The 10,987-nt window shown below is 30.6% G+C and overlaps 1 protein-coding gene across 1 annotated transcript; it reads left to right on the top strand.

Moving 5' to 3' along the window:
• Positions 1 to 6,805: 6,805 nt before the first annotated feature.
• LOC100256741 (uncharacterized protein At4g22758) lies at positions 6,806 to 8,144 on the top strand. The gene is made up of 2 exons (XM_002269286.4): positions 6,806 to 7,631; positions 7,744 to 8,144. Exons 1-2 carry the CDS (start codon positions 7,238 to 7,240, stop codon positions 7,938 to 7,940), a joined length of 591 nt encoding a protein of 196 aa, XP_002269322.1. The 5' UTR covers positions 6,806 to 7,237; the 3' UTR covers positions 7,941 to 8,144.
• The last annotated feature ends 2,843 nt before the right edge of the window (positions 8,145 to 10,987 follow it).

Below are 10,987 nucleotides of genomic sequence, written 5' to 3'. Positions count from 1 at the left end.
GATGTGTTTTTGGGGTCATTTCAGTGGGCTTGTTCTAAATGAATGGCTAGGCTCTGAGATTTGTTAGTTGCACCATCATCACTGTCAACCAGACTGGGATATCTTCTACTTCCTTTGCCAGCTCTTTCTTCCATTGTTTTCTTTTAGCTTAATGAGAACAGGAAGGAAATTATAGAATTATGTGTTGAATTTTTATTGTTATTTAAAAAAGTAACTTATTTCTCAAGCAGTTTTTAAAAATTATTTTTATCATAGATCCCCATGGTGTATTTAATTACACAATGTTTGGTAGTTATGTTTGTTTCTTGGAAAATTGGGGAAAAGGGAAAGAAAATAGATGGCTATGTTTGTTCCATGAGAATGCAAAGGGAAAGAAGATGAAAAAAAAAAAAAAAAAAATTGGATTTAAAATTAATAAATTATTTTTATAAGTTATTTTAAATTTATTTTACTTATTTTTATGTTTTTATATAAAATAAATAAATAATATAAAAATATAGAAGTTTTTAATTAATTTGAATTATAATTTTTTCAAGTATTCTTATAGTAAAATCAAATATGAAAACAATATTTTTCTCTTTCTTTTCTTTTTTTTTTCTTTTTTTTTTTCTTAATACTTTCTTGAGATCCAACATAACAAATTTAAGAAAAGAAAAATAAAGAAAATACCATCTATTGACCTAGACTCACGTGACAAAGTCCTAGTAAAGAAAATTCTTATTTTTCCCTAGGAAAAAAAAAAAACACTCCTTAGTTATTTAGTACTTGTTTGTAAATATTTACAAATACAATTTTTAAATATATATATATATTAAGAATAATTTCCAATTATTTTTACAAATAAAATTCTATTTTGAAATTAAAATATAAAAAATAATTTTCTCATTTAAAAAAAATAGAAAAGACAAGAAAAGCGGAAGACACTTCAAATTTATTTTTAAAAATAACATGTTTTTGAACAAATTCTCATAAAACTATACCAAACACATTTTTTGAATTAGAAAATTATTTTCTCTTTTTCTTATTTTCTTGGGGGAAAAAAACTATTCTAATAAAAAATATATATATTTAAAAAAATGGAATCAAAGATAAAAGAAGCAAAACATGATACATGTTGCCACTAGAAACAAGCACATTTAGTGACTTCGTGCCTGAATTTAAAAAATAATAATAATTATTATAATGTGAAACACATGGGTAAAATGAAAAATAAAAAAATAACCCAACCTAAAAAAAAAAAAAAAAAAAAACAAATCATGGTCACGAGTCATGAGTCATGGTAGGGTCAGGGTGTAGTTGAAAATGCAAATTTGACGCATCAACGCGCATCTTTTAATTGTGCCCCTAATAATTTTGGACCCACTATGTAATTTAAAACATGGTGAATTTTCGAATATTGTCTAGAGAAGTTAAAGTAACGAAATCTTTCTACTATAAGTTGACGTCCCAAAGTGAAACTCCCGTATAAATCTTCTTATTAACTTATACCTACCAATTTAATAACATAACAACATAAATGGTTTACCATATCAAATAAATTTCTTAAAAGGGTATCTAATTGCACTTTTTTTTATTTCTCCTATCTTGTAATCGGACCATGGGGACATTGGGGAGTCCAATCTTCATGGGTCGAATCTTGAATGCAATGTATTTATATAAGAAACAAAAGTGAAGGTGACATATCCCAATCGGATGTATGTGTCGATTTCGACACAATTTTGATTTGTCTTGTGAATGTCTCACTTAAAATCATGATTTCGTTTACTAAAATTGCGAAAATTCACACAATAATCATATGCCAAGCAACCATAATGTCACACACCTAATGGTGGACCCTGTCAAACTAAGGACCGTTATCAATTGTTAATTTATTATTCAAAATGTTTCATTTTCAAGTACCAAGTTGTTAGAGTTACTCTCAGCTACTTGTTGGAAGGTCTTGAAGAGTCAGGATTGGATGGGGCGGGTTTTTTCAAATATCTATCTTGCCCCGCCTCTGAAAGGATAAATTTAAAATTTAAATAAAAGAATTTAATGTGGATTTAAGGTTTTTTTTTAAATATGACAGTTTCAAGTATTGCCCTATTACATACCATCTCGATTAGATATAAAATTAATTTTAAATTTTTACCCATGGCTCCCTCCTTGCCTCGTATCGTCCCATTTAATTTTTTTATATGACGGGAATAAAAATTATTTTAAATAAAAAAGGCACAGTTAGGACAAGGTGACCTACCTCGAATACAACTTCATTAAACAATGATTTGCCACTTATAGCAAAACATAATAGATATTTTCAATTTCTATTCTTACCAGCACCTTTAGATTAAATTTTCATCAAAACAAACTTAATTTAATTGTAAAACAAATTCTCGATATTCTTAGTTAGAGGAATCAATTTATTTGTAAAGTAAATGCTTTTATATTTATTATTTTTTAAAATTTTAATATTAAAATTTAATTTTATTACTTCATTCTTAAATCTCTTTTTCCAAATTATTTCTAACAATAATTATTTATTTTTTTCATCAAGAATTATAGATCTAGAGGTTTGTCAGTATTTTTCAAGACATTATAACTTATTAATGTTAAATTTTGGATAATTTTTTTATTTATATATAAGATTTTTTTTTCAAGGGGATGGTACACGTCCCATCATTTTTACCATTTACATATATGGCAAATATAATAATAATAATAATAAATTCATTTATTAAATGAAAGTTTATTAACATGCAATCACTATATCCCATCTAGCAAATTGACAAAATATTGATAAATGCGTCAATAAAATCAATATTTTCTGTTTATGATACAAGAAAATAAATCTCTACCTTTATGAATTATTAGAATATTTCTACCTTCTTTATAATTTTTGTCTTCCCCGTCAAAATCATTGACTAGCCTTTTTTAGGTGACTATTATTGTGGGGCAAATTTGCTTTAGGAGATAAAGTTCCCTTTATTAATTATCAATTGAAAAAGAATATGACTTTTATCCTGTCATTATTGTTATGAAATTTGTTATATAAATCAATTTTATTTAGCAACGCAATTAAGACTGTATTTGGTAATATTTTTATTCTACTTATTTTTAATGGAAGTGTTTTTAAGAGAATTATTTATAAAGTATTTCTATGTAAAATACTACAAAAAATTTTCTAATATGATTTTTAAAATTGTTTCGTAAAATTTGTCAAACATTTTTTTTTTCCAAAACATTTTTAAGGCTAAAAATGGTTCTTAAAATTGCTGTGAAATGGACTTTAAATCAAAGTGGAAAATATCTATATGATTATAAGTGGGTCGTTACAAATTGTATTAGAGTTGATCCCTAAACCCGTGTGAGGGTTTGTTTGACCCGTATGAGATGTTTGTCCGTTTGCCCTATAATCTTAGTACTTTATAAGTACAGACTCTTTTCCTCTTAATACTATAGATGCATTTTCAAAGCAAATATAATCTAAATTATAACTAAAATTAATTCAAATAAAATTATTATTTCACAATTTAAGAAAATAATATACTTTCTAATTTCGAAGGTAAAAAAATAGTTATCATTTTTACAGCTACTTAAAGATATGTTTAGCTTTTAAAAAATATTAAGAAAAAATAACAAAAATTAAAAAAAAAATTATATTTAATTTTACTATAAAAATTATATATAAATAAAATTAGTTATAGATTTATATATATTTTTAATTATTTAATCTTTATATAAAAAATTTAAATAAATGAAATGAGTATAGTAGTATATAAAAATAAATCATCGACTAAAAAAATTATGTCTTGAAATTCTAGTGGGAAGCATGAGTTGGGATGAAGCTTGCGTGTGAAAGTGTGTATGGATGAAGACATACAAAACGTAAACATCAAAAACTGGCAACTTATACACTATATTTAATAGGAAAATCCATTATCCACCCAAATAAAATGTAGAAATATTGATTTTGATTTGTGTGTGCATGAGAGAGAGAGAGAGAGAGAGGAGAGAGAGAGAATAGGGCTTGGAGGGTGAAAGGCCATCAGTGATGGACGGTGGAGGTGAATGGTGACAGGTTCCCAATATTCTCATAATCTCACTACTTCCCCTTTTGCTTATAAAACCCAAAACCCATAATAATTGATGTAATGACAACACGTGTAGTGTAAGCACTACCAACACCAAGTAACCAACTACAAACTCCGAACTCCGAACAGGCCCCCCGTTCTTGTTCACGTGCTTCCCAACCTCCTCCACCAGTATACCCCCACCCTCCCCCAGGGCCCCACTTGTCTTTTCTCCCTTCTAATTCCATCCACTTCAACTACCATTCTCTCCTATTAAGGTGTAAACCTAGACATACATAGATTGTGAAAATTATATTTGAAGGCCATCAACGATTATTGTTGTTTTGTACATAGATTGTAAATATGATTTTTATTGATATTTGTGCAATTGATTTATGGTAAAAATTAAATAAAACGAAAAAAAACATAAATTTGATAATTTGATAGAGTATCTACGAAATAATGAAAAAGACTTTCACTATATCTGAAATTAGGATTACATAAAAAAAAAATATTTATATTAATCCTCAAATAATGAAACTTCAAAAATACCCTTGAGCCATACCGTGGGGGTTGCCCCCCGCACCCCCCACAACCTATCGTTCGCCCTTAACAATAAAAATACAAGTTTGAATGAAAAATGTCGTCGCTCCACTTCGCTTTGTTCCGACATTTGCTTTTTTTTTTTCTCTATATGTCTTTCACTCAATATAAATCACATATATTGAACAAATTTTAATTTTGAATTAAGATCACATTTAACAAATGCGGTTTCACTTTTAAACAAAAAATATATTTATCAAATGCAATTTTATTTTTGAACTGAAACTGTATTTCCCTTATGTGTATTTACTTTTAAACTAAAGCCTTAGTTGTCAAATGGGATTTTAATTTAAACCTTTTGTATTTTTAACTTTATATTTTTAAATATATTTCAATGATTTTGTTTTTCATTTTGTATTATTTTATTAGTATAACTTTATTACTTTAATATTATTAATTTATTAATAAATAAAATCATAATTTATTAATATTTTTAAATTTTTGTTTTTATTGTAATAATACTAGACTCTTACAATGAAATATATATATTATTAAAGCTTATATTTTTAAAAATATTAATTAATCACTATTTTATGTATATGTGAAAAATAAGAAAAAATGAAAAACAAAATCATAAAAAATTGTAAAAGTGTAAATTTAAAAGTACCAAAAGTTGAAAAGCGAAACATTGATAATCAAATCACATTTGGGTGCTTAGAATTTATATTTTATCCTATTATAGGGTTATTTTGGTCCAAAACTCCATTTTCTTTTTTAATAAAACTATAGATGTAGTCATAAAGATAATTATGAATTTATTTTTAAAATAGTCATTTACATTCACATTAAAAATCATATTTTAAAGTTTTATTCCTATTAAGAAGAAATTATTTTTTGAAAAAATAATTTAAAAAATGCCATAGGTTTTAGAATATTGTTCTCAAAAACTATTTAAAAATAATATTATTTTTAAAAAAAAAAATCCAAATGAAATTGATATGTGATTGCTAGATGAAGAATATCACAACTTCTATGACTATTTTAAAATTTGTTGTTATCTACAGAGCATAGTGGATATGCATAATCAGCACGTATTAAACTGGTTAGGATTTTTTATTTAAATAATATTATGTCTATAATAGAGATATAGAGAGAGAGTAAATTAGATTCTTTCAAACTCTCCAATTGATTAGGTTAATTACTGGCGATTGAAAGCAACCTCCACCGTTCCACAACCAAATTTCAAAAAGTCACTAACTCGTAATCCCCACTCAGTCACATTTCTAATCTCAACCCTCGCTAATTGCGTGCGTGTGACGTGTCCTCATAACTTACAGTGGACTAGTAGTGTCCACCTGGCATCCAACCTTTGTCTTTTACTAATCAATGAGGCTTCACCACCACAACATATGGTCCACATGGCACGTCTTCCTCGCTCGCGTGGACAGGGACCCTTGAAGATGATAGGTGGCTTGGAACGTGAACTGATTAACAACTCAGGGACTCTGCTCGCTTCGTTTTTTTTTAATGGGGTTCAACTGACGTCCACGTGACGGATAGTTCGGCAACACTCTAGAGCCGCCACATTCAATTATTGTCTCCGTGACGTGTCTACGCTCCGCACCCCTCCACGCCAAACGCGGAGGGGGCCACAGGGAAACTTCCACGTCTGCAGTGGAGGGACTCGAGGGAGGGAAGAAACATCCTGGCAGCCCACCGGCGCACTTTAGCAGAAAGACCTCCCCTCAGATTGCATCACGAGCGTGCATTTGGTTCATGCATCCAGGGTTTATACATTTTTTGTCGCCACTTCACCACCACTGCTCTCTCGCAGCCAAGAGTCCGCAGTGGCCACCACCGCAGAGTCCGCAGCTTTGACCCATCTTGCGGACTTTGCCTTCCATTTAACTATAAATACTTTCCTGTTAATTTTTTTTATATTAAACTTATTTTTTACAATAGATAAAAAAATAAGTTTAATTTTTCAAGATGTATTTTTAATTGAATACTCTGAAAAAATGGGCAAATTGCAAAGATTGTAACATGAATTTTTATTTTTCATATTTTTATAAGATGAATTATTTTCTTCTTTTTTTTTCTTCAAAAATTCGTATATTTTTTTAAGTGAACCATCAAAACTATAAGTTTAATATTTTTTATTAATAAGATTGCATATATTTTTAAAGTTTTCTTTTAGCAAACGTAAAAGGATATCTGCGCACAACAAAATATTATTTAAAACTTTTTTTTTTTTTAAGAATATACATTTTTGTCAATATATTATTATAATATTTAGAAATAAGACACGCGGGCCACATTGTACAGGGAACCGGCTACAGCCGGTGAGACTGCGACGAAAAATCTAGGGAAGTTCTTATCTTCTTCTCCCACCGCTCCCTTCTCCATATATATAAATCCAGCGTGGGCATTCCTTGATTCCTCGTCCGAAATTTGCATATGTCACACTTTTGCCCTTTAATGTTTCTTTCATTAACTCTTCCACATGGTAGCTTCCTATCGCCGGAAACCAAAGAGCACTAGCTCTTCTCCACTTCTCGGCTTCCCTCGCCTCAGATTCGTCCGTTACCGCCGATTGAGATAATCTGTTCATTGAAATTTCCTTTTAGAATTCTACTATTATCATCATGTCTACTTCCAAGATTCACCGGAGAGGACACGAAGAGAAGAACCGGAAGGGGAGGCTGGCCCAGAGATCGTCGTCGTTCCACTCCGGTATTCCGATGACTATGGCCCCGCAGGCGGAGCTTCGCCGTCCAAAGACCTTGCCGGATCTGCTCTCAGGTAGGAGTGTCTCTGGGCTCTCGCCGGAGGGAGGGCCACGGTTGACCAAGTTGCTGCTCAATGTCACCGTTCAGAGGAGTTTAGGGCCAGTCCAGGTTGTGATGTCGCCGGATTCAACAGTCGGAGATCTGATCGCGGCGGTACTGCGGCAGTACGCGAAGGAGGGGCGGCGGCTGGTCTTACCGACCACGGATCCCGCCGGTTTCGATCTTCATTATTCGCAGTTCAGTTTAGAAAGTAAGCCCTCTCTCCCCATATCTTCATCGTTGAATCTCAGCCGTAAAAAAAAATTGTTGTTGAATTCAACACGTGTAGTGGTGGTGATTGATACGGTTTTTGAATGCGGCAGGTCTGGACAGAAACGAAAAGCTGATGACATTGGGATCGCGAAACTTCTTCCTGTGCTGCAAAAAATCTGAACCAGACGTTGGCGAGAGCGCCGCCGAAGCTAGCGAAACGACGTCGTCTTCAACCTGTTCTACTGAAGCAGACAAAGTATCCAAGATTTCAGTTCCATGGCTCAAATTCATAGATTTCTTATTCTGAATCACTGGTATAGTGAATCAGTACTATCGCCCTATTGATTTCTTCATCTCTGGGCTATGTAATTGTGAATATCAACAGTTTGCATCTGTAATTTTGACAGAGTTTTAGCTTGTTTGCAAAAATTGCAAAAGCCTTTGTATGGTATATAAAGATTGTAATACAAGTATTTGCAGTTGAAATTCAGAAATTCTTAGTTGGGTGTTTCATTCATTCTCAACATGGAAGCTCCCTCAACTCAATAGTCTACTCAGAGGGCAATTACCCAAACAAGAATACCTAAATTAGGTGTATAAAAATGGCAGATAAATTGGGTGTTCTCCCATGGCATTCGGGAGTGAAGTTATGAAGTTAATCATTACACTAGCGGATAAATTTCTCAAATAATTGTCGAAATGTTGAGTAGTCTTTGCCTTACTTTTCTCCCCTACCAACCATGAAAATGAAAATACAAGCATTTTAAAACTCCCCAAAAACTGTGACTATTAAAAAATAAATAATTATCTCTCTTTCTCTTTGAGTGAAAAACTCTCTCGGTTCTTTCCTGAAAAATCAAAGAAATATATTTTATATTTTGACTTCTCTTCCAAAGAGAGATATTTTATATTTTGACTATCCTCTCTGGAAAACCATAAAAAGAAGAAATATGATTTCTTCTTTCCCGTAAGAGTATAATCCTTCTAAAGAAACAAAAAGATTCTTATTTGAAGTTATTCTTAGTTTTATTAAGGTTAAAGTTCTTGTGTTGTGAGAAACGAATTATTATCGTAATTTATAATAAATTTGGTCAATAAAACAATCAATTTAGATCTTAGATATTTCATAAGGTAATGAAAAATTTTATTATTCATCAAAAGTCATCCTGATTAATGATTGAATGATGTGAGGATTGTGTTTCTCAATACACCTAAAACAAGTATTGCTGTATAAGGTGACATTGGAATAGGATTAGGGCCCATGCGGCAACTCTTCCCACTCGTTTCTAGGCTTTTGGAGGTCCCATTCTGAATTGATTGTGAAATTACGTTAATGCTTTTTGTGAAGATGGATACAAAGACCTAAAGATGATGCTGGTACGTGGGTGGATAGCCATTTTATTGACATTGAAAAGAAGTTTCACCAGAGAATTTTGTATTGAATTGCTTTCTGGTTAATGTGGGACCAAAGGGGCTCGCGGATATGTTTTCATTGTTTTGGCTTGTCTTCAAAAGTGATATCGAATTGTGGGTGATAGAATTTGATATCTTTCATTAATGGGGTTTGAATCCATGGCGTGTTGACCATGTAACTCGTTTAATAAATAAATTATTTTTTTTATTAATTTACATTATTAAAATGTGATTTGAATTGACCTATTTAATATTTGTATTGATTAATCTAATTAAATCATTTTAATTTTTTTAATAAATATATCATTTGAATAGTTAAGATATCACAGATTAATCATAATATAAGTACCTGATTATCAAATAGATTAAATAGGTTATATGACTTGTTACTTATTTAATAATTTATGTTTTTATTTTGATTATTATTTATATCATGGTTGAGTTAATTGAAAAACCATCAACACAAATTGTGAACTCTAATCCAAACTCCGAGAAACCAAGGCGATTTTATTTTTTAATGCATTTAAGTTAGAATCAATATCAAGAGAAAAGTCCAGATTCCAATGCTTCACCCGCAATAGTAACGGGACCATAGAGATGCCCCACCCAAACACCAAAAGTGGGGACTAGGTAACATGTATTTTCCCTCCCTTGGTAAAAAGGAAAGGAGTTTCCGTTTTTCTTGTTGATCGCCTCGTAAGTCATAAATGAGTTTGTAAATCTTGTACGAGACTTAGATCCAACTTGGGCTTTGTTTGGCTAATAAAGGACAAAGCAAATTATAAATGCGGGAAAATGGGTCATATGAAGAGTACGACTATTCTCATTTGTCATTTAGTCTTATCATCCTCCTCACCCACTAGGCCAGTAGTAGTCCCTCTCCAGCATTTAGATTGCCAGGGCCATTTTACACTAGTGGGGGTGGTCGTGGTCACATGAAATGCCAAGACATTTATACCATTGGTTGCATAAGCTGCAAGTTGAGTGACCTACCATGTCTGCTCGAGTAGACTGATCCAAGAAAAGAAACACATTGCAAGTGGCATTGGTCTAAATGTCTACTTCTTCAGAATGTATTTTTGAAAATTCTGTAATTCCTCCTAAGAAAAGGGAGTGAAGGTGTTGCAGTGGAATAAGTTCCAACGACAATGTGTGGCTCCATTTATTGGAATCATCATGATATCTTGGCTACCTCCTCCTATTTTTCAATCCATGCTATTCTCTCCTGACACTCATTTGGACCCATGATTTAGGGTCCGTTTGGATGTGGTTTCATAAAATGGCATGCATTTTCCTCAAAAAAATACTTTGATGGAAACTGAAAATCATAAGCCTTTATATATATATATATATATATATTTCTAATAAATGAAAAAAGACTCACCTTATGACTTCTAATTTAATAACAAACTTTCCTAGCAAACCCTTGGCTATTCAACACTTCTAGCTTAAAAAATGATTTTAGAAAAAAAATCTAACATTTCACAAGATTTTGAAAAACAATATTTTATTTTTCTTTACTTTTTCTTAATAAAAAACTATTAACCATTACTAATTTTAAGTGAATTATACTATTTTTAAATAAATATTAAAAATGAAAAAATTGCTTATTTTATGGACATGAAAAATATCATCTCATTTTATTTTCAAATCACATTATTATTTTTTACCATTTATAATTAATAAATAATTTAGTATACAAGTAATTACTATTTTATTTTTAATTCAATAATGATTAAAAAACTATTTCTCTTAATCTTGAATTTTTTAATTAAGAATTAATTTATACCAATTAATTATAAAAAAATTCATTTATTTTCTATATTTTTAGTCCTTTTACTAAGAAATGTTTTTCAAATTAGGATTAAAAGGGTTAAATTTGAAATTAAAGAATAAATGTTTTTAAATTTAAATTTAGCTAATAAAATTAATTTAAAAATT

The sequence above is a fragment of the Vitis vinifera genome, chromosome 6, assembly GCF_030704535.1.
Source record: "Vitis vinifera cultivar Pinot Noir 40024 chromosome 6, ASM3070453v1".
In the NCBI taxonomy this organism is placed as follows: Eukaryota; Viridiplantae; Streptophyta; class Magnoliopsida; order Vitales; family Vitaceae; genus Vitis; species Vitis vinifera.
Note: the sequence above shows the minus strand (reverse complement) of the source record. Positions and strands in the feature narration are given on the sequence as shown.